Source organism: Protopterus annectens, chromosome 14.part0 (genome assembly GCF_019279795.1).
Source record: "Protopterus annectens isolate FY-2018-M chromosome 14.part0, PAN1.0, whole genome shotgun sequence".
In the NCBI taxonomy this organism is placed as follows: Eukaryota; Metazoa; Chordata; order Ceratodontiformes; family Protopteridae; genus Protopterus; species Protopterus annectens.
In genome coordinates, this window is record NC_056748.1 from 186,959,976 (window position 1) to 186,987,800 (window position 27,825).

The 27,825-nt window shown below is 38.2% G+C and overlaps 1 protein-coding gene across 1 annotated transcript in view; it reads left to right on the top strand.

The window, feature by feature from the left end:
• The window catches only part of XPNPEP1 (X-prolyl aminopeptidase 1), a 1,046,907-nt gene that overhangs the window by 811,451 nt on the left and 207,631 nt on the right, over nucleotides 1–27,825 (top strand). The window contains exon 16 of the mRNA XM_044055946.1: nucleotides 20,873–21,046. Within this exon, the coding sequence (XP_043911881.1) occupies nucleotides 20,873–21,046 (174 nt within the window). The remainder of the gene's footprint in view (nucleotides 1–20,872; nucleotides 21,047–27,825) is intronic.

Sequence of the window (27,825 nt, forward strand, 5' to 3'; positions counted from 1 at the left end):
TCTGAATCTTGTCTATGCTACAGCAAACAAGGTGCACCAATTTCAGAAAGAAACAGTTCAAATAAGCAGGCACAATAAGCCTTTAACCAGAAACTCCCAGCTCAGAAGGGCAGAATCTACCCTCTCCTCCCAAAAGAGTGCACACCACAAACCTTCTTAATGTAAAATAACTTGTCTGAAGCCCAAGTGCTTAAACCAGAACTAATACACTTTTATAATAAGAGAGATTAAGCCTTCAATCAGCAACTCACAACTTAGAAGGATGAAAGCTACCTGTCCTGCCACAAGAGTGTAGACCACAAAAGTTCTTAATGTAAAACAACTGGTCTGAAGCCCAAGTGCTTAAACCAGAAGGCTTAGAATAAACAGTTACAATTTAATCAGGCTACTAACAAGCAGAATAAATGCAATTGAGTACTTTTAAGAACAGGCAGTAAAAGCAAAATAAAGTAAAAGAAACACAAATACAGTAAAAGCAGATGAATAAGGTGTAATTTTTTTTTGGTTAAGTGGGAAGGGATGAAACACAATAATTTAAAGTTGATAAACTAAGGGGGTTGGCCTTCCCAAATGATCTCTCTGTACACAGTAGAATAAGCTGATGAGATGGGACTGGGAGGAGTGTCCAAAATTAAATTTATAGTAGGGGTGGGCAACTCAAAAGCCACCAGACTCTTAAAACTCCAACAGAACAGGAAAATTAAAACAAAACAAATGTAATACTAGAATAAGATACAAAATAGTAGTGATCAAACCTTAAATAAAGAGCTTCAAATCAAAATTAAATGCAGAGATGAGTGATACTCAGAGCAGTGCAGACCACACCAATACTTCAGATAACTACAGATATTTCTAAATAAAAAAACAATGCTGTCTCAGCTCCTCCCACTAATTAGCTGATGCTATTCACAGTTTGCAAAGGAATTCTTGGTAACTTTTTTAACTGACCCTAGCTAAGAACTCTTAAAACTCCAACAGAACAGAAAACTTAAAACAAAACAAATGTAATACTAAAATAAGATACAGAATGGAAGTAATCAAACCTTAAATAAAGAGCTTCAAATCAAAATTAAAAAGCAGAGATGAGTGATACTCGGAGCAATGCAGACCACACAAACACTTGTTCTTTTTGCAGTTTGCCTAATGTTATGTATCTCTTCAGTCCAGTCATTGATGTATGTAATAACTTTCCAAGCTGTGCCAATTGCACATGTACAATAATCTTCATTAAGTCTAGATTTACTATCAGTAATAGTAAAAAAAAATCCTACAACCTTTGACATATAAAACACAAATCTCAAATGTTATCAGGTGTTACTTTTCTATGTACACAGCAACAACCCCTTCTACCTTCTATTGCATAAGTTGCTGTGCTAAGAGTTGTAATCAAAAAGTACTTGCAGCATTTCTAAACTCATGCATACTGTCCGAATGCTCCCTTATTTTCCACTCAGCAGATTCTCTTCCTCTTGTTCTTTGAGATCCCCCTTCTTCTGCAATACTTCAGCATTTTTCCTCCTCTTTGAATATTTCATATTGCTTCTTTCCCATACCTCTTTTCACTTGTTATCATATTTTCAGACCCACCTTTATTATCCTACCCCTAGCTACCTGTTCTGAGGAAATGTCTATATTCCCTAACAACTCTCGAGCCATTTCTACTACCTATTCCTTGAAATACTCTTTTTAACAAATAAGTAGGAATGTGCCCATCTCATTTTTTTTACTCCATTGTACTACATCTTTATCTTAGTCTATTTTAGTTCACAATGTATTTTAAAGTTATCAGTTAAATACCTGTACTCATGCGAAATATAATTTCTATCCTGTCTAGCCCATTTATTGTACATTGAAGAATTATGAGTTCTTGATAATACAGTCAAATGTTCCATATTCCAAACGTTCTTATATATTTCTTCTGAAATCTATCCACTTTTGTTAGATTTCCCTTCTGTGCCCATGATACAACTTCACTATTGTAAGTCAGGTTCCAGTCCCCACCCATAATTAATTTTCTTTGCTGAAGGCTAATTATGTCTCCTAATGTTCTCTTAAACTCCATAATATTAGTTTTAGGTTGAATATAAATAAATGGCAGTGTAATATTTATCTGCCAGTAACTGCGTATTATCATAAATTGCCCACTGCTGTCTCTCTTTTCCTCTTCTGTCACTATTAGAACCCCTGTTGCAATCAGCATTATTACCCCATCCTCTTCCTTTGTTCCTTATACTCAGCTGAATATCCATTCTGATGTCCTTTCTTTGCCAAATTCACACGCTCATTTCTATCCAATCTTGCCTGCTGTGACATTGTTATTTGCACTCTACCTGAGTATAATTCAGTACTCTTAGCCGTTTGTCTAAAACTGCAGTTACATTCATATTCTATGATAAAATTGATAAAGCAGTCATTCTGATGAGCTTTTCCTTTCACATATTCTGAATGACAGTTCTTTTGAGTATATGTTTCCATCTTACAACTTACAGGCACACATTGATGTTTGGCAATCTGATCTTGTTTGTGGTTGCTGCTTCACTTCTCTGAAGCCATGCCACATTTTCCCAAAATTTTTCTTCATTAGAAGCACTCAAGAAACTTAATGCATTTTTAACCTCCAACTCTTTGTAACTCATAGCAAACACATACAACTGTATACACTTTCTAAAGAAGGAAGTTACTCCTTCATATAGGGGCAGTTACCCCAAATAGACAGCTATACCAACAGGATTTACCTACTCTAAAGCTAGGTTTAATCATGCTGGAAACACTTGCTAGAGTCTGTGTTTACCTTTTTACAGCTACTATCTGTCCTTGTCCTATCTTTTTTCCTCTCCCAGCTGTGAAAAAACTTACATGCTCTCAGTTAACTGATGTTTATTGTTAAGAAATAATGCAATGACTACTCTTATATGAATAAACTTAAACATGCAGTATTATATTTAGTATTTAAGTACTCAGGCTGCTATTAATACAAGTACGTGCAAAGGTATTCACTTCTGCCAGTATCAGACTTTATTTTCACTGAACTGCTTGCCAGTTCCCTTTAAATACTAATCATAATGTTTCTGATAGAAAAGCCTGTAAACACATTCTTCAGACACTTGCTGATTAAATGCCTGCACCTGTAGACATGCCATTTCCTACTGCTGGCATTTGTTGATAAAAAAATAATAGTTTTATAAATGCAAGAAAAAGCTCTTTTCAAATAGTAGGGGCTGTCATTGTTCATGCAGTCTATTTTTTACCCTGTTTGTATATAGAAATAAAACACCCTTGTCTGCACTATAAATTAAGCACATTTGTTTACTTCCACCTGTATAAAATAGGAGAATGTTTATCTTTTAATACACATATAATATAACCAGGACACTTGCCTCACAGCAGCCCAAGATCGCAACATTATATTATGATATCTAGCCTTCATCTTGTCACAGTATATAGACCAGATGTAATACAGTCAGAAAGAATTACTTTCTCACTTTAATATCACTAGCATAAACAGCAGTCACTGATGAGACCACCCTCCGACCTTATACATTTATTATACATATTTTACTAAGACCAATACATTTTTTACTTACAGTTATGGCTTCAGTCTTGTCATTTTCGTTTTAAACATTGACGACATAGTGGGAGTTATGCTTTAGAGTTCTGCCACAAAGTTAACACAGTCAACAAACTTCAACTTCTTCTTGACAGAATGCAGTTCTAATGTTCAAACATATTTATTTTTATTTGATTTTTGTTGACCAGGTAAGTACATCTGGTCTGGAAACCTCATTTAAGTTGGTGGCCAGAGGAGAGCAACTCTACAGAAGCAGTATCATTACATATATTTATAGCATAGAATGCAGAAATGTTTCACATAAAACTAATATTTACAAAAACTTTAGCTTGGAAACATATAACATATTGTAAAAACAGATTATGCATTTGCATAATAGTACAGCTAATGCCAAATATCCTTACATAAAATTGTAGCATAGATTTTAGAACTATTTCTCATACTAATAATTCAGCTCATGTGCTTGACTTGTAGTAGCATATATATATATATATATATATATATATATATATATAGTAACTGATAGGTATGAATATTGTTTACACACATGTTGAAAGTAGAAAGGCAAATTATAGTTACTGGTTTGAAGGCTCTCATTTATTTCCTCTTCAAATTGCCCGCTCTGGTGTTGTACGTCCGAGTTGTGAACTGCTTGTTCTGTTTCCTCTGTTGGTGGTTCTGGCCTTGTGTTGAAAAGGAATGCTGCTGTTGGTTTTCAATAGTAGGATGGTTTCCAACTAAATTCGAGGAATAATTTCCAATTAAATTCACAGAGTGTACATTCTCTTCCTCTGAACTATTGTAACCATGACTATTTGGTACATCACCTTGACTGTTGTTGGGTTGAAGGGCTTCCTGGTAAGAAGTCAGTTTTAAAATTGCTGTTGGCTGCTCTGCCTGTACCATTCCATGTCTGTGAAGGGGGAGGGTTGGGATACACTACCTGATTGTTGTAGTCTTTTCGATCCCTTTGTAATGTCCTTAAACGTACAAATTTGTTGATTTATGCTATTAAAAATCCTGTTGTAGTCGTAGTGATACCTTTCAAAATCAGTTTAACAGATATAAAGCAAGACAATGATTTTGAAAGGTATCACTACGACTACAACAGGATTTTTAATAGCATAAATCAACAAATTTGTAAGTTTAAGGACATTAAACTTAAAAAAATTACAAATGGATCGAAAGAGGAAATAAATGGGAGCCTTCAAACCGGTAACTATATTATTTTTGTACAACTCTGAATGTGATTTTAAACTGTATAACTTTGCCATCTACATTTTTGAAAAGGAACTCATTGAATTATTTGCAAAAGGCTTAACATTTATTCCTGTTAAGCATAATGACCTCAGCACAGTGTTACTGGACTTGAAGCTTTACATCAGGAAGTTGAACCTAGCTTTTATGTTGGGTAACCTTGTCTAGAACACCAGTAATAATGTACATATTTCCAGCACATTTAATCCACCATTACACCCCACACTGGCACTCTTTGATAGTATTTGTGAGTTGGACATTAGGTGAAAATTAGGGGGTGTTTATCACAACTGTACTAACAAGAATAATTTAACCGAAAAAGCATGGGAAGAACTTCAGTATGTTAGGAACCTGCCTATCCGTATCATGAAACCTGACAAAAGGGGAGGGTTGGTAGTAATGTCTGAAGATGATTATGTGAAAAGAATTGAAAGGATACTCGGCACTGAAGCCTATACCAGGGTTAGTCATAATGAACTAAATGTAGTTTACAATAATATTAAGTTGTATATTAATGACTTATTTATTGATTCACAAATAGACGTAAACACCTTTGACTATTTAACATTACCCAGCCCAAAAATACCTATCCTCTTTGGCATTCCTAAGATCTATAAATCAGTGGAAGACCCACCCATGCGTGCTTTAGTCGATGCAAGACAATCGATTACTTATCCCTGTGCTAAAATGGTGGACTCAATCCTTAAAAAATACATCTTACAAGACTACCAGATTTGTAAAGACTCTTGGTCTTTTCTAGCTGAGGTTAATAAACTTGAATCCAAGGATGATTACAACTTTTTGACAATAGATATATGTGATTTGTACACATCTATACCACATAGAACAGGGATTGAGTGGGTCATTGATTTTATGACCAAGAAGGAAGCTTCTGGGGAGGAGGCTAGATTAGTAGAAGCGTTACTAGAAATAATTCTAGAAAACATTATTTTTTCTGTTTAACAACGAGTACTATCTACAACAGATTGGTGTTGCCATGGGCTCACCATGTGTAGCCATTTTTTCCAGCATGGTAATGGCACACTGGGAACATCAGTTCGTCCTGGGAAATACTATCAATAAGAACATATTTTTCTTATACATGCTTCCTGGATGATATCTGTATAATATTTAAAGGTGACAGCCAAAAAGGCTGTGACATGGTTAATTATTTCAACAACACTACTAGTTTCCTGAAATTTACAAGTTAATTTAATGAGGATAAAATGAACTATTTGGACGTTGAACTAAGGAAGGATAGAGTCAGTCAGAGATATACATCTTGCATATACAGGAAAGAGACTTGCTGTAATACCTTCCTGCATTTTTCCAGCTCGTACCCCCCCCCCCCCCCCCATCAAAACAAATCTGTCCCTAACAGCCAGTTGGTGCGAGCTGCCAGAATGACAAGTGAAGAAATTAGATTTTTAGAAGAATGTGCAATGTTCTGACATATGTTTGCACATAGGGGGTATCCTGAAGCTTTCTTGACTGAGGTAATTACTGAAGTCCAATTAAAGCGTGACCTAGGAATGTTTACACCTATCCTGTATCATGATGACAAACCTGTTTATAATGACAGTTCAGCAGTACTTTCAACTTCTGTGGAAACAACCCTGAATATAGTAGGAATTAGGGATGGTTATAATTGTAAATCCTAATTTACCCCCAGCTTCACAACAATGTATACAATAGAAGCAAACGAAGTGAGGAAACTCTTATTGAAAAATTGGGCTTTATTGAAAACAGACAAACTGTTATTACAGAAACTGGGACCCTCACCTTTGATTACTTATAGAAAAGGAAGAAATCTAAAGAATTGAATTGAAGGTGGGATAAGAAGGATGAGTAGAAGACCAAGAATGTATAAATGTGAATCCTGTAAGCAATGTAACTTTATGGAGACTGGGCAGTGTTTCAAAATTGCGGTCTTAAAATTTAACACCAAACACAGATTTAATTGTCCAATTCCAAAAAGCCAGAAACACAGGTCCACTGCTCGAACAAGGAAAAAAATTTTGCAAACCACAGTACTCCACGTACACCCACTTCAGCTTGAAGAAACAAACTCCGTTGACATAAAACACAGGTTTATTTGTATTTAAACCACAAAACACTCCATTCAAGTAGATGGTTTAGCGCTTTCATCTGATCTCTCAGATTTCTTCAGAACCACCATTACCAATTAACACACCCCTTTTATACTCTGTTTGGCGCCAAAAATTATTCAAAGTTTTAAAAACTTTAAAAACTTTTCAAAATATAAATTTCAATGTTTAAAAACTATTACATTCATTACTAACAAACCTAACATTTATATTGTATACTTTAAATACTTTATTATATATTATTTGTTGTGTAATCATGACAGTAAAATGACAGTATTTGGGGGTAATTGGAAAACCTTTCTATCCTACAAAGAGAGTGAATGGCAAATTATTTGTGATGCCACAACCCCCCCTGGCCTTAATGACTACATCAGCATTAAACCGTTCTTAATGTTGGATAGGGCTTGACTCTCTTGTGGTTACTTATACTCTTGGAGTATTTTTTATGTCCAAAGCAAATCACATATATATACATTTTTAAGTGTTATATAATAATTATTCAGCATATTTTTTAATTAAAGAAGGGAGACTATACAAATATGAACATGAAATGTTTATATGATTACACAACAAATAATATATAATAAAGTTGTTTTGTATTGGTATTTAAAGTATACAATATAAATGTTAGGTTTGTTAGTAATGAATGTAATAGTTTTTAAACATTGAAATTTATATTTTGAAAAGTTTTAAAGTTTTAAAACTTTGAATAATTTTTAGTAAAACAGAGTATAAAAAAGGTGTGTTAATTAGTAATGGTTCTGAAGAAATCTGAGAGATCAGATGAAAGCCTAAACATCTACTACTGAAATTGTTGTTTTTTAAATTAAAATAAAATAACTGTGTTTTTTGTCAGCGGGGATTTGTTTCTTCAAGCTGAGTGGGGTGACGTGGAGTACTGTGGTTTGCAAAATTTTTTTCCTTGTTCGAGCAGTGGACCTGTGTTTCTGGCTTTTTGGAATTGGACAGATTTAATTGTAACTCCAGGTCAGTGATATATATGGCCCAATGCCAAACCTGCCCAGCCTTTTACATTGGTAAGACGGACCGTAAACTGAGAGAACTTGTGTCCAAACACATATATAACATACGCAAAAGCAAAGAAGAAAATGCTCTAGCTCGTCACTGTATCGAAAGTCCATTACATAAATTTAGGGCTATTGACCATGTTGCCACAGACATTCGATGTGGTCCCACCTCACTTCTCTTAGAGAAACTTGAACTAATGTGGCAACTAAGAGTAAATGCTTCCTACCTTCCAGGTTTGAATGAAGTATGTTCTTTAGCATGTGTCCTAAAATTGAAAAGTCTGGAGATGTGAAATTCATGTATGTAGGACATTTTGCGACCTGGACTCTAATAATTACAGTCATTTGGGTCATGAAACTGATAACCATTATTGTAGTCTACTCTTATCCATTGCTATCATTGTGTGTGTATATATATATATATATATATATATATATATATATATATGTGTGTGTGTGTGTGTGTGTGTGTGTGTGTATATATATATATATATATATATATATATGTATGTAATTTACTTTTAAGCAATATACACATATATTTTTATACTATTTTTATATATATTTTTTCACAGTTTATATATTTTGCATATACTGTTACACATGCATAGACACAATATAGTACTACACAGTTGGATTAGACTTGTTTTATCTTGTGGTTGTAGTTGGTTTTTTAAAAGTTAGTTGGCCTGTATCACATGTTTAATTGAGCTTAATATGCAGGGACGTGAAAGACTGCATTTTAATTATGTCTTTGAATCTGAAGAAGTTTAGCCAAGGTGCTAAACGAAAAGCGCTTCATTTTACTTTTTTATTTTTTTACCGTTTTATTACAACAAAGTAGAGTACTGGTCAACTGGGAAGACTTCTGTATTCTAGAGTTTGGGTATTCATTTTCAGTACTCTGTTTGCATTATTAGATCTGGAGCTGGAGAGATAATTATGCCTTTGACTGAGTTAATACCGTTGCCCAAAAATGCATCATTACTCAGTGGGAGGTACCCTTAAAGAAATTCCAAAAGAAATAATGCCCCTAAGAGGTCTTGTGGCTAATGGATTTGATGACATTTACAGAGAAGAACTTCCAAAAGCTTGATTTTCGTTTACCATAATGTGTTAAAAGCCATGGAAAGCTCATTCCATAGACATTTTGTGTGTGTTTTTGTAAGGTATGGAGTTCTTTCATGACTTTTATGTCTGTCCCACTCCTGAAGCAAGAAATATGGTATGATTATGGACACTCAGGAAGTACATTTATGGTCTGGCAGATGCATCGCTGTTGTGGTATGACAAAGTGAAACGCATCATGGTTCATTCAGGTGAGAGACCCCCACAGGTTGGCTCTGCTACCTCATCTGGCTAGTGAGGAATGATAACGTCACTTGATTGCTGATCTGCCGTGTGGATGTATTTATGTGGGGTTCGTCTCTAACACATATAACAAGAAGGCTGATGTTTTTGTTGAGATGTTTTAATACATAGAAACACATCAGGATGGATAGCAGCATCATTAAATACGAAGGAACTAGTTAACAGACAGAGCTTACATACATACATGTTCACGTCTCAGCAGCTAACTACAGAATGGCAGTCAGGCTCGCACTTGCTCAGTAGTTATACAGTTGTGCAAGCCCTTGCATAGCTTCTTAAAGGTACATACATACACATTGATCTACATCCTTCCTCTTAAAAAGATTGCCCTTTGAAAAAAAAATAATATTAGAGCTAGACTCACATTACTGTATACATTAGAAACAGAACACAATGTTCATGCCCAGGTTGCTTCATGTCTGATACAGGGTTTAGATATTTGGCCATATCTTGTAACATTACATTTGGGACCAAATTTAGCAACAGGGACAGTCTGCGTTGCACAGATCATATCAGAAACTTCTGGATTCATCACAGGAATGGGAATGTCCTCTGGAAGTGGAACACCAGACTCTATGTGCTGTGGTATAGACTCGGACACCAGTAGTAAATGCATCCGATTCTGCCTAAGGTTTGCTCCTTCTGATTCCACAATGTACGATCTCGGCTCTGGACAAGTATTCTTCACAACACCAATCCGATCGTAACCTTTGGATGTTTCCATCCTTACCACTTCTCCTTCTTGTAATGGTTTGTGCAGTCTGCTGGTCCTATCTTAGTAGGACTTCTGGGATAGGCATTTCTTCAACAGATTGTTTTTCACTGATCTGCTCATGGATAATGTGGTTCTGGTTTGTCTTGACAGAAGTCTCTGAGCAGGTGAACCAAGATGTTTATCTCTTGGAACATTTCTGAGATTCAAGAGATTCAGGAAAACATCACTATTATCTCCTTTTGACTTCTCAAGTAACTGTTTTGCACTTTGAACTGCATGATCTGCCAAACCATTTGACTGAGGCTACTAAGGGATACTTGTGACATGAGTAAAGTCCCACTCTTCAGCAAATCTTTTGAACTGTTGGCTTGTAAACTGCGTGGCATTGTCTGAAATAACTTTTGTGGTCTCCCATGTACTGGAAAATGACGCTTCATCTGAATGCTAGGTTAGGAAGTAGGTCAGTCTCAAACCAGTTGGAATAAGAGTCTACTGACGCCAAATAATGTTGACCATTCCACTTGAAAATGTCCCTGGCTACTGTCGACCAAGGTAGTTCCTGAATCTGATTAAGCTGAAGTGGTTCTTTCTGTTGATGTGGCTTAGTACTATTACACACTGAACAAGATGAAAGTGCTCTCTCAATGTCTTGTGACACAGAAGGCCACAGTACTAGTCCTCTCACCCTTCTTTTGATAGATTTGGTTCCTGGTTGACCACGTTGCTAGATAGTTATGTAGTCAGGTTGCAAGGACTTTGTAACAATTACTTTCGGACCTTTCATAATGATACCTTTGTCAGACAAATTCTCATCTCTGTATGGAAAATAAGGTTGCACTTCTTGAGGTAAACTAGATTGCTTTGACTGCCAGTCTTGATTGATAAAGTGGTTAAGCCTTTGCAAAACTGGATCTGTGGCTGTGTGATCTCTCAACTCATCAAGACATGTGCAAGAAAAATTTCTTACTTCCATGACTTCAAAATCAAGACTCTCATTCTCATTCTGTTCTGTGGTGTTTCTGGGTGATCTGGATAATGTATCAGAAAGATAACGAAGTTAGTCTTTCTTGTAGACAAGATTGAAGTTATACTTTTTTTCAATCTCAGCATCATACGTTGCAGTTGAGCTGCAGCTGAATGCATAGGTTTTCTCAGGTAGTGACTAGGAGTTGGTGGTCTGTTTCAGTCAAGATAAGTCTACCATAAATATAATCATGGAACTTCGAACATACAAACACAATTGCCAAAAACTCTTTTTCAATCTGGGCATACTACTGTTCAGTTTGGGTAAGAGTTCTGGATGCGTAGGCAACAGGTTGAGCCTCTTGTAGAATGACTGCACCAAGACCAAATCTCGAAGCATCACAGGAAAGTGTTACTGGTTTGTGAACATCATAGTGTCTCAGAGTTGGTGGACTAGCAGTTCTCTGTTTCAGGACATCAAATGTTCTTTGGTGTTGCTCTAACCAAGACCAAGATGCATCTTTACGTGTCAGCTCACTGGTGCTGAAAGTTGGCTCAAGTCTGGAATAAACTTGCCTAGGTAGTTGACCATGCCAAGAAAACGGTGCAGGGCTTGAACATTGTCTGGAGCTAGCATCTCGAGAATGGCTGTTTGCTTTGAAGGGTCTGGTCGTAAGCCTGTACCAGTAAATAAATGGCCAACATAAGTAACCTCTTGTAGCCTGAATTTGCATTTCTGTGGATTGAGCTTAAGATTCTCTTGATGCGCCCTTTCTAAGGTTTCTGTCATGTTCTGCTTCACCATTACCTCCTACTAGTATGTTGTGTACTATAATAGCACAAGGATACCCAGAAAAAAGCTGCTTCATTGCACGTTGAAAGACTTAACTTGCAAAATTTATCCCAAAAGGCATTCTCAAAAATCTGTACCTGCCAAATGGAGTACTGAAAGTAGTGAGCATTGAAGATTTTGTGTCAAGCTGAATTTGCCAAAATGAACTCTTTGCATCTAAGACGGGAATCATTGAGGCTGCAACTTCTTCGACTGTACACATTGGATGATGAGGTCTTTTTAGTGCTTTATTCAAATCTCATGGATCAGTATATATTCTGATGTCATCTGAGCTTTTCTTATGAGCTACCACCATGGAAGATACCCATTCAGTTGGAGTTACATCTGGACAAATCACACCTTGTCGCACTATTTTATCTAACTCTGCTTTGACTCTGTCCTTCATAGCTATTGCAACTTTTCGTGCTGGCCTGATAACTAGACTGACATCTGGGTCTAACTTCATGGAGTACACAACTGGAAGTTTGCCTAGTTTGTCTTTGAAAAGAATGGCATAGGTGAAAAAAGTGTGCTGGGTAAAATTAGAGTAGTATTTTTTTTAAGCTATCACGGTGGACTTCCTTGCTAAATGAAAGCAGTCCCATTTTCAAAGTGTCTCTGAGCCCTAATAATGACTGGACGTGCCTCTTGACCATATAAAATAATAAGTTGTAGCTTCTTCCAGCATAGTAACATGAAAGCACTACTGAGCCGTCGGTCTGAATTTCTTCACCTCCATAAGTAACGAGCTTTGCATACCTTGCCAAATCAAGCCATTCACCTTTAGACACTTTGCAAATGTTTCTGCTGACATAACATTGCACTTGGAATCTGTATCAGCTTTGAGTGCTAGGGGTTTGCCATTTATCCAAACAGTACAAAATACTTCATTCTTTGCCCATAAATCTACATTGACCATTTCCTGAAGCACTGAAACACTATCAACATAAAGAGTAGCCGATGACCCTGTTCCATGGCTTTCTAATTGATCAACTTGTTTCTTAAAAAGTTCCCTGTTAAGGAAAGAATGTGGGCCTTTTGTTTTACAAATCCTTTTGAAATAATTCCATTTACTGAACTTGTGGCATTGCTGATCAAAAGCTAAACATTTCTCCGTTTTAGATTCATAACTTCCACCACAGTTACAACAGCTGACAATGAAACTAGGTTGTGGCCCCTGATTTAAGTTTGCTGACTCACTCTTATGCTTCACTGAGACTGTGCGTACTCTAGAACTTGCTAGAAAGTTCTGGGGTTTACCAGTAGGTGCTGCAGGGGCTACAGTTGCTGCCATGTGCTTGGGCTTGTTTCTTTTAACCACGTGCTGCATACTGTTAACATGAGCTTTATCACTGTGCCTTTTAGAGCTGTTCTCATTTGTGAGCATATTTATGTGCTTTTCTGTGACCTCATATAGCTGACAAATCTCAATGGCCTTATTCAAATTTAAATCACTGTCACAAACTGTGGGGTTGGGAGGGTGGCCTAATGGTTAAGGTGTTTGCCTTACAAACACAAGGTGCTGGGTTCAAGTCTCACAAGGGATAATTGGCTAGGCTTAAAATGGCTTGCAAGAGCAGTTAGCTTAGTACTACCGTATGAACCTATGAACAAAGCAAAATCTTTCCCACAGCATAATCTTTTGTACCACACACGTCTGTCCTTTATCAACTCATCCCCTAAGTCACCAAATCTGCACATTTTAGCTTTATTCCTCAGGTCAATTATATATGCTGCAAAAGTTTCACCAGGCTTTTGATCCCTAGTGTAAAATAAGTGTCTTTCCATTGTAACATTTTTCTGGGGGTTACACATTTCTCTAAATTTATGCACTCCGTGTCTTCCCTTGTGCTGTCCCCCTCAACTTCCCCCTGTCCAGCATAGACAGCAGGTGCATACACAAATGAACGTTCCCATTCTATGGGTTCTGACCCAGCTAAATTAAGTAGAATAAATGCCTTTGTACAGTCATCTTTATCAGAAAATGCAGCTTGTATGAAAATGTCATACTCTTGCTCAAACACTCTCCAGTTCTTTGCAGTATTACTGTCAAACACACGCACTGGGTTTTTGAAATCCATCCTGCCATGCCCACAAAGTATGTACACACTAAAAATATGGCCCTTGTAATTATGTACATACAAACTGTTCTGTGAGCTTGTAACAACATTCAAACGCACATTAAACTCTTCAAAACACTGTACTTTGCGAATTATGCTCTGTAATGGCCGTATTCTGCAAAATAACTTTACAGTAACACTGCACAAACATGCGAGCACTTTATGTACTTCTGATGATTCAAATATCTTTGCTTAATGCGAAAAATACAGTGGATATAAAAAGTTTACACACCCCTGTTAAAATGCCAGGTTTTTGTGATACAAAAAAATGAGACCACAATAAATCATTTCAAAACTTTTCCCACCTTTAATGTGACCTATAACCGTTACAATTCAATTGAAAAACAAACAAATCTGTTAGGGGAAAAAATATAAAAAATAAAAAACGTACAATAAGCTGGTTGGATAAGTGTGCACACCCTTAAACTAATACTTTGTTGAAGCACCTTTTGATTTAATTACAGCATTCAGTGTTTGTGGGTACACACCTGCCATCAATTAGAGAGACTCTGATTAACTCCAAATAAAGTTCAGCTGTCCTAGTAGGATTTTCCTGACATTTACTTCCCTGCTACAGCAAAAGCCGTGGTTCACAGAGAGCTTACAAAGCATCAAAGGGATCTCATTGTTGAAAAGTATCAGTCAGGAGAAGGGTAGAAAACAATTTCTACAGCATTGGGTATACCATGGAACACAGTGAAGACAGTCATCAAAAAGTGGAGAAAATATGGGACAACAGTGACGTTGCAAAGAACTGGACTTCCCTCCAAAATTGATGAAAAGACAAGATGAAAACTGGTCAGGGAGTTTGCCAAGAGACCTACAGCAACACTGAAGGAGCTGCAGGAATTTCGGGTAGGTACTGGTTGTGTACTACATGTGACAACAATCTCCCGTATACTCCATATGTCTGGGATATGGGTAGGGTTGCAAGACGGAAGCCTTTTCTTACACAGAAAAACATCCAGGCCTGGCTAAAATTTGAAAAACAATACATCAAGTCTCCCAAAAGCATGTGGGAAAATGTGTTATGGTCTGATGAGACCAAGGTTGAACTTTTTGGCCACAATTCCAAAAGGTATGTTTGACACAAAAATAACACTTCGCATCACCAAAAGAACACCATCCCCACGGTGAAGCATGGTGGTGGTATTATCATGCTTTGGGGTTGCTTTTCTTCAGCTAGAACTGGGGCTTTAGTCAAGGTGGAGGGAATTATGAACAGTTCCAAACACCAGTCACTTTTGGCCCAAAATCTTCAGGCGTCTGCTAGAAAGCTGAAGATGAAGAGGAATTTCACCTTTCGACATGAGAGTGACCCCCAAGGTTCATAGGTAGGTACAAGGGCCTAAGTAAGCCTAGCCAACAAGGTTCCCTGGCTTACCCCACCCACGACAGTTATTTTCCTGTGCCCCTGTCGAGGAGAGCCACAGAAGTGATCCCCGGGGTGTATTTCCTATTTCCCATCCACTTATCAAGATTTTTCTTGAAGAGTGCTATTGAGGAACTTTGCTTGACATAGATGGGTAGCTTGTTCCAGAATATGGGGAGTCTCTGGGACAGGAATCTATCCCTTCCGCATGTCCTGTTTATTGTGGTGACAAGGTTTAGGTCCCTAGAGCATGTAGCTCGGAGAGATTGGGATTTCTTTAGGTGTAGCGTGTCCAACAGCTCTGGGGTTGACTTAGCTTTATATGTTAGGCAGAGATCACCTCGGAGTAGGTGATATGCTACGGAGTAAAGCTGAAGTTTTTTTAGACTGTCAGTGTAGGGCATCTGTTTGACGCCAGTAATCCTCTTTGTGAGGTACTTCTGTGGCCGTTCCAGCTGCTACAGATGTCTTACGAGGTATATTCCAAAAGGGGCGTTGTACTCTATAATGGGTCTAATGAGTGTCAAGTAGAGGGGAACAATGACCTCTTTTTTCCTAGATGAGAACCCTTTTATGATGAGGTGTGCAATGTAGAAGGATTTCCTGACTACTGTGACAATGTGATTATCCAAGGAGAGACTACTGTCCACCTGGGTCCCTAGGTCTCTTATCACACATTCGGTGTTAAGTAGACTGCTGCCTATGTGGTAGTTCATGGGTACAGACTTTTTACCAAAGGGGATGACAATGCAATTTTTGGCATTGAGCTTGAGACCATGGCTCTGACACTAGACATTTGTCTCAGTGAGGCCCTTCTGTAGGATGTCCACATCATTTGGGGACTCAGCTATGGCTCCTAGTTTGCAGTCATCTGCGAACTTCGTTAGCCAAAGGCCTTCTGTGTTAGCCTGTACTTCAGAGAAGTAGATACCAAACAGGAGAGGTCCCAGGACTGAACCCTGTGGTACTCCACTTTTCACTGGTTTTAAGTCACATTTGGAGTCTGCAACTTTTACAGTGTGAGTTCTGTCAGTGAGCCATTTGGCAACCCATCTTGTGACATAGGGATTTATACCTAGTTTAGTGAGTTTAGCTATAATTCCAGAATGGGGGATGGTGTTGAAAGCCTTAGCGTGGTCAAGATAGGCTGTGTGAACCACCTTACCCTCGTCTACAGCTTTGGTGACTGCCTCAAAAAAGTCGGTCAGGTTCAGGAGGCATGATCTTCCTTTCACAAACCTGAACTGGGTGGGGTCCAGAGTTTGGAGGTTACCAATGTCTTTGTTTATGAGTTCCATGGCCTTACAGACCAGGCTCTTACATTCAAATCAACAAAAGAATGGCTTCACCAGAAGAAAATTAAAGTTTTGGAATGGCCCAGCCAGAGCCCAGACCTAAATCCAATAGAAAATCTGTGGGGTGACCTGAAGAGGGCTGTGCACAAGAGATGCCCTCGCAATCTGACAGATTTGGAGCACTTTTGCAAGGAAGAGTGGGCAAATATTGCCAAGTCAAGATGTGCCATGCGGATAAACTCCTACCCAAGAAGACTGAATGTTGTAATTAAATCAAAAGGTGCTTCAACAAAGTATTAGTTTAAGGGTGTGCATACTTATTCAACCAGCTTATTGTACGTTATTTATTTTTTATATTTTTCCCCTAACAGATTTGTTTTTCGATTGAATTGTACAGGTTGTAGGTCACATTAAAGGTGGCAGAAGTTAATGATTTAGTGTGCTCTCATTTTTTTTATATCACAAAAACCTGGCATTTTAACAGGGGTGTGTAAACTTTTTATATTCACTGTACATGTTTTGCGAAAATGTGGTTGTTTCCCCTTATTTTATTCATTTTATGCAATTCGGACTTTATTGCAAACATTTTCCATAGTACTTCAAATATTTTTATCAGTATTGTGCATATTTTATGTGGATATCATTTAGAACGTTCTGTATACCTCGTTTCATATTTTGCGAATAAGAAATAGTGCTGACCAAGTTTTAATATTTAAAATTCGTTTCTGACCTGTTTTACGAAGTTTGCACATTTTAAGGATGATTCACTCATGTATATTTCCAAGAGCTTTAAGCAAGTGCCTAAGATCATTTTAGCCATGCTGCCTCTAACTTCATGCCCTTTTGATGTGCAGGTTCCGACTTCATGTCCTTTAGACATGCCACTTCTGGCACCATGTCGCTTGTTTGTGTCTAACACATATAACAAGAAGGCTGGGGTTTTCGTTTAGATGCTTTAATATATAGAAACACATCAGGATGGATAGCCGCCTCATAAAATATGAACAAACTAGTTAACAGACATAGCTTACATACATAAATGTTTACATCTCAACAGCTAACTACCAAATGGTAGTCAGGCTCACAAGTGCTCAGTATTTATACACTTGTGCAAGCCCTTGGATAGCTTCTTAAAAGTACATAAACACACATTGATATACATAGTGGCTTGCAGAGCTTTGCCACTTCAGTTGTTCCCTTCCTGAAAGCAGCCTTTAGGTTGACCGTGAAGAGCATGATCAACTTTTTATATGGGATTGGACTCGGCTGCTGTTGATAAAATGGTGGTGTTACACCAAGAGAGTTGCAAAAAAAAATCTCCATTCTATCATCATGGATCAAACTAAGGCAGTGCAATGGACCTTCTTTACCCAGTTAATATGGCCTTACTTCAGTCAGAAATAGGGCACATTTTCTGGGTTCTCAGGCCAAATAAATGAGATGTCATCTTTGATGCTTCCTGTCTGGCATCCAGAGTAAAACATACCAGTCTACTGATGAAACAGAAAAAACTTTTCAAAAATTCTGTTGTACAAAAGTTAACTGTAACATTTCAATCCCTGATTAAGGCTGAATCCCTGCAGCTGGTTATCTTCAAAGATGCTTCATAAGGAAACTTACCCGATTGTTGTACTCTTGATTGTCTTGATGAGAGAAGAAGGAAAGTAATTGCTGTTTGTTGGCGGAAAGAATTAGAATAGTTAGATTTACTACAGCCACAGGGAAAAGTATTGATATTGATTTTTTTCTAACTACTCCTTATTTTGAACTCGCATCTGATGACCCAAGGTATGACACCCTCCATATAAATTTTGTCCCAGAAAACTTCATCAGTTGAGGCAATTAATTCTACAAATCTTGTCACAGGAAGACATTATTCACCTGGCAGTCAGTAGAATACAACAATCCATTCAAACTGTGAGAATTTGCAGTATTCTGTGATCATCTGCAAAAAGCAGCTGACAGACTACGTTACTGAGAAGGGATGTCTACCGCTGGTCTTCTAATGCCACCTGAAGAAAAAACATGGCAAAATGACTATTAAACCACTGTGCACAATGTTAACCAGAGCCTTTTGTTAATGTGGAGAGGTTGTCTGCAGTTAATCTTACTTTGTTTGGGACTGCACAGCAGCATCTGTTTTGTGGGAGATTTTTATTGCAGCATCAACTTTATGAACATTTTGAGTGGTATTTTCCATGTTTGGCAATGGAATGTTATACATTTGCAGTTTAGATATCCGGGAAAATAAATTTCATGTCTTGAAAATCGGAACAATATAAGCTAGCAGTCACAAGGACCATAAGATGCTTATCCTTATACATTTTCAAGAAGACCCATTTCAAAGTTCATGCTTCCCTTTACAAGCACTTAATAGTGCTTGTCTCAAATTGAGCAGGGCTGTACATGAATATCCTGGTGTAAATGTGTGTCTACCCATACAATAATCAAGACTAGCCTCAACAGTAGTCAAGGTTGTACATAATTTGACCTGGGAATACACCGAGTGAGTCTAATTTATTTGTTGATGTAGGTTTATGTCCTTAGTTTAAGTGTTGTAGAGCCACTGGTTTGCAAAGAAAGCGAAGGTTAAATAGGACCAAGCTTCCTTTTTGGAACTCTCCCAGCTTCTTATTGGGAATTAGTCCATATAATTTATAAATGGTGCTGTAATTCATAAGTGGTAGGGAATTCAAGACACCCATCACCCTACCTGTCTTAGTAAGTTTTGCATGATTGCCTTCTTATTTCAAACTGACTGCACATTGTTACAACACATTCACCACTACTTCCCACTGCTTGAATAGAAAACCCTATGTAAAGCATGTCAATTCAGTAGCTTACCTCCCTGTCAGGGTAATTGCTTTGACCATGTTGGCAAAGTGGCTACATTAATAGGCAAGTGCACCAGAAGGCTACCAACCCTATTGAAAGGGCAACAACCTTCTAGTACCCCAGAAATTACTCCAGCTCTCTATCCTACCTTGCCTTAAACCCCTCCTGTGAGCCAGCTATGTGTAAGCCTGTCTAGCCTCCATCTTTATGCCAACATGTGGCACTACTGTGTTGCCCTCCGGAAAACAAAAAGTGTGCAAACCAACATGCTTTTCAAGCACACCTATGTACATTGAAGACCCAACAGGCCTTAGGTCTTCTAAGACCCTCCTCTTGCATTTCCTTGGCTATCACTACCACTCTATCAGTCATAGTTCCTAACCAAGGATTTGCATGCCTACTTTCCCTAAATCGCTGATCATACCAGTGCCAAGAATTATCCCTCTTGCTCTCTGAGCTTCCCTCATTATCAAAAAATAAACCAGCAAGGAAAGTGCTTGTAAAAGTTTTTCTTTTTTCAATAATTACTGCCATCAGGTGTGCAATACCCAGTACCCAGTTATCCCATGACCTTGCTCTAAACCTAAATGGCCATTTCCTTCTTAAGGCAGCCAAAGTTGCTGTCAAATTCTTGGACCCAAATAGGCTAAGGTAAATAAATAAGCTCAGCTAAGACTGGGAGGGGTATGCATTTTCCTAGGGCAGGTGTTCAGTACAGGCACCGCCAGCAGAGCATCTTTAGAAAGCTGTGAACTGAACATTGCAGTGCATTCAGATTTAAAGAATTTCCTTGAATGCTTAGAAGTATAGCTTATTTCCCAACAAAAAAGAGGTTCTTAAGAGGTTCTGTGTATAAACAAAACAGGAAAATCTCTTTGCCCATCTCTAAAAAATATCCCCTCCAGACAGGAAAATTTCTCAAGGATTCAAGTGACATATCCTCTTTTGTCCTTTTGTTCTAAATATTTGGCCACTTGTGAGAAAGTTCCCATTGTCCTTGAAGAATCTTTAGATCAGCATGCACAACCCAATGACGAGTGTCTTGTGTCTGATTCTGACAGTAGCAATGGAGTTGAGATGGTGGTACCACAAGATTTACAGGAACTCGAGAGATTCCCTTTGTTCCACCATAGTCAGACCAAAGCAGATCGATTAGAGGTGAAAACATACTCATGGTGACTGCAGTGCTTATTGTATGTAGGAACCTGCAATGGCTTGCTTTTTACAGTTTGTTACAGAACTCACAGAGTTGATCTCTTACAGCAGAACACATCGAAGAATGCTCAATTGTATTATTACTATTTAGACTATACACAGGATTGTGCCTTTCAGTCCAGTAACCACTTTCTATGTTGTTTTTAGGATGTTTGTCAAGATTTCATTGACTTGTTCTATTTATAATTCACAGGACATCTTCTAGATTCCTTTGCACGTTCAGCATTGTGGAACCAAGGTCTGGATTATCTCCATGGAACAGGACATGGTGTTGGGTCATTCTTAAATGTCCATGAAGGACCTTGTGGCATCAGTTACAAAACATTTGCAGATGAGCCTTTGGAGTCCAACATGGTTGTGACAGATGGTATGTATTTATTGCAGACCATATCCTTTGGTTTGGAAGAGAGAGAGTCATTTTTTCAATGTCAGATGCCCAGTTTATCCAGTCCACGGTTATGGGGAAGCCTGTTCTAGCGCTTCATGCATGCAAGGAAGAGAAAGTAGTGTTGGATAGGATGTCAGTCTGTTACAGTTGAACAAGCACATAAACACACACACATGCACACCTGTGGGCAACATGAAGATCTGCCAGTTCCTCTATCCTTTACAAGGAAGAGGTAATAGATATTTTATGCCCTTAGATTTTATGAATGCTGTGAAGTGGATTAATCAGTGCTGTTGCATTTAATTGTTGTGCTTTAGTCACTTTTTAAGCTTAGAGCAAACCACCAGATTTGGCCATCTGTGCTACAGCTTGTGGTGATTAAACCTGATTTTAATATTGGTAATTGCTGCAGTTTTGGGAAGATAAACACTATTTGTTAGAGATTTAGCTGTTTTTCATTGGCTGTTAAATGTTTCCCTATTAATTTGTATTACATGAGCATTCATCCATTGTTATCTTATTCTTTAGACTCTTGGAAGTTGAATCTCTTTTACACATGCTAAAATCAAACAAAGTGGCATTTTGACTCAATTTTACATCCAGGAAACATGAGTTTATTCTACTGCACTTGGTCACCTAGCTGTGTAAATTCGTTCTGAGTGGTTCCTGTTAATTTTTTCTGTATTTTAGTGTGTTTTCTGTGAATCCAAAGTTACAGCTATTAATTGAATGTGTTTAACTGTTTGCACTGCTTTTCAATTGAGTTATGTGCTGTTATTGGCTATTTAAGTCAGATTTGAATGTCTTCTATAATTTTTTCTACATTTTTACTTTTTCCCTGTGGATTTGAAGCTACAGCTGTTTGAATAGGTTTTACAGTTTGCACTACTTTTCAATTTGTTGCTGCATTTACTTACTCCATTTCAGTCATTTCTCAAACTTAAAGCAAACAGCTAGTTTTGGCCAACTGTGAGTCATCTAGACTTTGTGGTGGTTAAACCTGGTGAAAGTGCAGGTGATTGCTGCAGTACTGATCGGTTAGAGCATTAGCTGTTAATTGGCTCTTTCATTTTCCATGTTAATTTGTATTGCACAACCAGTTGTTCATTATTGTCTTATTGTAATACTCTTGGAAACTGAATCTCCTGTGAGACTTTGTTACTATTAGTACACTCATATGACTGAATTATGAACTGTTGTAGTGTTCCCTCTGTTAAATCTGTTTTTCCTTCCATTCTAACTACTTGCAACTTGGTTACTGTTGTAGCAAACTTTTGGTGAAGTGTCGGCCATTTGAGAGATAGTAATTATATGGTAGAAGATAAGACGCTGTGTCAAGGAAGCTAGCATTAGTGGATGAAGCCAAAACGCTGTTTATTTCCACTGGTTTCTTTGATCACTTATGTCATCTGTGTTGCAAACTTGTGCTTGATAGACGTAGGCACTTCAGTTGAAGTTTTCCTTTTATCAAGATTAGATAGAGCCCTGTCCAGTTGCATGTTGTGCTAAGCCACAACCCCTCACTTCAGAATCAAGTTAAACTGCTTTTCTTCTTAGTTAGACCACTACAGTTATTTACTTTTTATACTGCAAACATTTTATAGAACTAATATTTTTATACTATGCACTCATAATACTGTATTTAAGCAAGTGAAATACTGTACAAATAAGTCTTTTATCCCATATTTCAAACTCTTGAACTAAATGCAACGTCAGCCAGCTTTTATTCCTTCAGTTGCCAGCTTCGCACTTGCTCTACTCTGGCAATGTAGCAGTTGCCTCATGCTTTCAGAAAAGTAACTTTTACTCACCTTGTCGGTGGTGGTGCTGCGGTAGCGTTGTCGCCTCACAGTTAGACGTTGCCCGTTCGATTCTCAGTTAGAGCGTCTTCTGTGTGGCGACATGCGTGAATGGGCGTTCCTTCGTTGAAGGTTGTGCATTAGGCCCGGCAAGCCAGCACGTAAAAATCTACTGTCAATCATTAGCGACCCCTAACCGGGAAAACCCAAAAGACACGACGACTTACCTTGTCTCAAACTATCTATGAGAGATGCAGCTATTTAGCTAAGGCAGATTTATCACTCTTACATATGAATCCAGTCTGTGAGCACCACACACCTTCATAACTTGCTATACAAATACCTGGGAAATGATCATACACTGAAGCTGTAAAGTCATTGCCTAAGCCTCCAAAAATTCAGAATAAATTACGCACCACAATATGTACCTCAACATCCATAGCCAAGAGTCAGTCAAAAATAAACTTCCCCAGAACCCAGTAGACATAAACTGCTTAGTAATAAAAATGTACTGGTGATGACTGACTCCATAGTCAAGCAAACAGACTCTGCCCTGACAAACCTGGACAAAAAAGGGTGATGGTGAGTGGTCTTTCAGGTGGCAGAAATTCTGATGTTGCAAAGGTCCTCAAGACCCTCAAGCCAAACAAGTATGACTACGGCATGGTGGTGGTCCATGTGGATGTAATTGACCTGGTACTAAAAATCCAGAGGGCTAGACATTTCCATATTCTCCATGCATGTAACAAATGTAAGAAGAAACCTGCTATTGATCAGAATCTTTCCCTGTCCAAGAATGATGCCAAGATACAAAGAAAAGATGATTATTTTCAACAGTTGCCTGAATAAAGTGTATCATTTGAGGCAGATCCAGTGTGTGTCTGTTTGGAATGAGTTGCTGCAAAGCTCTACTTGCTTTGCCAAAGACAGGTTGCACCTCTCAGTTTTCATTAGGATCACTGCTACAGTAGCCTTATCTGTATGGGTTATATCCTGCTAACTACATAAAAGCTGTTCAGCTTCTAAAGCTTCAGGGCACCTTCCACATGACCAAACCATTATCCGTCTCGAATTTAGCTGACTAAAAGGACAGTCTTAGGTGCAAAGCCCTTTGGAGCTTTTCTGCCGCTGAAGAACACTCGTTATGCAAAACATTTCCACATCTACTTTTTATGACAGAAACATAACATTTTCTTAAAAATATTTATGTTAAGTTAGGAAAAATGTTTTTATTGACTGTAATGTGATTTTTAGTAACTTTTAAACAGGAATGTTACTTTTTACTTTTATGGGAAAACATTGTTAAAACTAAATTAAAACTACTTTTTCTGAAGGAAACCTTGTGTTATTTTACTGTTGTGGGCTGGGTTAAGGGTTTAAAGTGCTTTTGCTGTGTTTTATTTTTAGGAAAAGTTAAATGTTTGCTATTTACCTGTTTTACTGATAACTACTGCCAAGTTTGTCTGGGAATCCGGAATCTTTTTCAGCTTAAAACAGCCTACCAGTTCCTCAGCACTTCTTCCAGCCACAAAAAGAAGAAAATTATTAAACAGCCTTTGCCATAATAGTAGGCTACTAAAGTGCCTTAGCTGCAGATGGCTGACTTGGATGTGCCCATTTCTGGTTCTTCAAACGATATATCTTTTTCTTTGGCTCCTCCTTGTCCAGTCCCTACAGCCACCATGGACTGTGGGTTAGACACGTCCTCTACAGGTGAGGTAGTGCCCTTGGCAGGCAATGGAGAACCAGTTCTGTTGGTCTTAGGAGAGGGGTCAAGGAATATCACTCTGCTTAGTCCGAATGCTATGCCTATCCCAGGAGGGTTTTCCTGGTAAAAATGTGTCTGCTTCTTCACAAATTGCTGTCAAAATGAAGCAAAATCTTAGACATATTTATTTTCCTATCTGCCCCTTTGGACAGGACCTCTTAACTCTTCCAGTTTATCTGTTTCTGGTAAAAGAAAATAGATTCCTCATTTTATGAAAAGATTTAAGTTTATGAACCACAACGTGATTGTGAATGGACATGTTCTAATTTGTTTCCTCAGGTTACTGATTCAAATTCTGGCAAGAGTTTGGCTTCTTCCAGTCCCTTTGAGGGATTCTCTTTCTCTGAAACTATTTCTATTATGAATCACTTATTTCAGTGGAACATAATGACATTCCCCTGTCTCTGAAGAAATATTAGGATTTATTATAGCTGAATTTTCCAGAACCTGCCCTAATTCTCTTGTTCTTTAAGCAACGGTGGATTTTTTTTGTCACGGCCTGTAATTTGCCTGAAAACTAGCCTGCTGCCCCAAAGAAAAATGATAGATTGTATAAAGTTTCTCAGTCTTGTAAGTTCTTTATACACTCATCCCAGACCAAACTCAGCAGCAACTGCTTTAGTGAATCCAGCTGCTGCTAAACATCTGGTTAATACCAATCCCTCTCTGGCAATAAGTATATTCTTCTGCAACATTTTCTTTTAGAATTTTCAGCTGTCAAGCTCATATTTTAAAGTTTATGCTTTCCTCTTATGAGAACATGAGAACTATTATGGCATCTTTTTCCTGTTTTGAGGAGAAAACTCCCTTGTGTAACTTCATTGTGTCTGTGTGTCAATTCGCTACTCACTGTTTGAAATGTGCTTATGATTCTTCTGATGCTATTTCCAGAGTTGCTGCCACTGGAACTTATGAGGATGTTTGCTTGGTTGCATTCTGAAAGTGCCAAAGTTCGAAATGTTATCCCATCACAACTTGTATTCCCCGTTTGAGTTTTCTGAAGACCTTAGCTTTAACTGATGCACAATGCATTCCTGTAGATCCAGATTTCAGAAGTTTCTAGAGTTTTCTGCATTTGGATCACATTATCTGTAATCTACATTGCCCTTTGGTCTAGTCACTGCTCCAGGGGTTTTCACAAAGTATATTGCTCCTGTGATAGCCTGCGGGTCTGTATTATGTCAGCGAAATGGCATTACAGCGAATGCCGTTTCGCTGACACATATAGACCGAAATCAGAAAAGAGCGAATGCTCAGGTCAGAGATTTCTTTCCCAGGGAGAGAAATTGCTTGGCCTGAGCCATGGCATTACCCTTTACCCTACTGTAGTGCGATATTGGAGTTGGTATATTTAGTTAGGGGGTGGGATGGGGGCAAAGCCCCCCACTTTGTAATGTTTTAAGTGGTATGTTGTGTTTTGTTGGTTCATAATTTTTTTTCCATGGGGGAAAAAAATCAGTGAACTGGGGTTTCGCTGTTTTAAGATTTAGTTCTATATGTGTCTGCAAAACTGCATTCGGTATAATGCCATTCTGCTGACATAATATAGACCCATAGCCTACTACAGACTGCAAGGTATTCATAGTTTCCCTTCTTTAGACAACATGCTTATCTTCTGCAGTCTTTTTCAAAGCATCAGGAATCTCTCACCTGGTTAAAGGAATCTCCTGTACAGACTGAGGCTCCAGGAGAGCGTACAGTAGTCTTTGTGACTCCTTCTCATAGGATTGTTTTCCTGGGGTACCTCCTGGATACATCAGTTCAAAAAGATTGTCTTGCACAGGAAAACATAGATCTGTGTTTAGATCTATTCTTCAGTTTTTCCACTCAAGCTACTGTCTCAGCCAGAGAATTTCTCAGGATTTGGGTCTCATGCCTTCTGTGATTATCATGATCCCTCTTGCAAGAGTCTATGTGAGAAAAATCCAGTGGTACGTGAAATCTGTGTAGTCCAATCATCAGGATCCTCTGATATTCCAGATTCCAGTTTTGAGAGTTGTGAAAAGGGAGCTTTGTTTTAGTGGGGACACCACATTTATCAGAATCCATGTTTCCCGTTCTCCTTCCTGATTCTGGCATAGCCTGCCAGATGCCTCGGACTTTGCTTGGGGAACATTGTCTATGGGGATAAAACAGAAAAGACAGACCAGAACAGAAAAACGTAAAAAAAGATGTTGGAACCTATTAATGCTGTCAACTCTTTTAGTCATCTGTAGTCTCTGATACCTCTACAAATGTTTATAGACAGCACCACAGTGATGTCGTACAAGAAGAAACAAGAGGAACCAGATCTTACACTCTTGTGCAGACAAGCTATGATAGCCTGGGATATAGGTTTTGAGGACAATCTCAATCTATAGGCATCTTACATACTGTTGTACCAAAATTGTGTGGCAGACAAGCTGAGCAGGACCATGACAGAACCTCATAAATGGAAATTGAATCAGAGTGTCTTGAATTAATACATCTGTGGGGACACCTCAAACAGATCTTTTTACCTTCGTATATAGTTGTTTGGTAAAGCTCTGCTACAGGACCAGGTCATTGTAATGACTCCCTTTTGGCCCAAGCGACAGTGGTATTCTCTTCTTGTTGGAAATGGCCAGGGGTAATTACCAGAAGCTTCCTCACAGAAGCCATGTTTCATGAGCTACAGTTGTTTGTGTGTATCTGTATTATTTTGGCATTGTTCACTGACTCTCGACAGGTGTGTGTGTGTGTGTGTGTGTGTGTGTGTGTGTGTGTGTGTGTGTGTGTGTGTGTGTGTGTGTGTGTGTTTTGGAGGGAGGGCCTCTTGGTTAAATTCTTATTTTAGTGCCAGGTCTGTTTTTTTGCAGGAGGCCCAAGCTGTTGTGTATCTGTATGAAGTTGGATCTGATTTTGTCTTTTTTCATCTGATTCAACATGTGGGTTGTCGGATCCGTCTGGATCTGACCTTTGTGCCTACTACCAAAGGTTTGGATCAGAGAGCTCTGACTCCTCCCCTACCCATAATGCCCCTCTCTTGCCTGAATTACCTCAGATCTCATTTGTTGTTTGTGAACGCCAGATGTGTAGACCAAAAGTTCATTTGTAGTTCATGATAAGTGAATGCCTTTTTTTCTCTTCCCTTTAAAATTGCAATTTGATAGGTTTAGCTTTTAATGTAAATTTAGCCTAGTGTTAGAGATTGGGTATTTCCTTAGAAATTT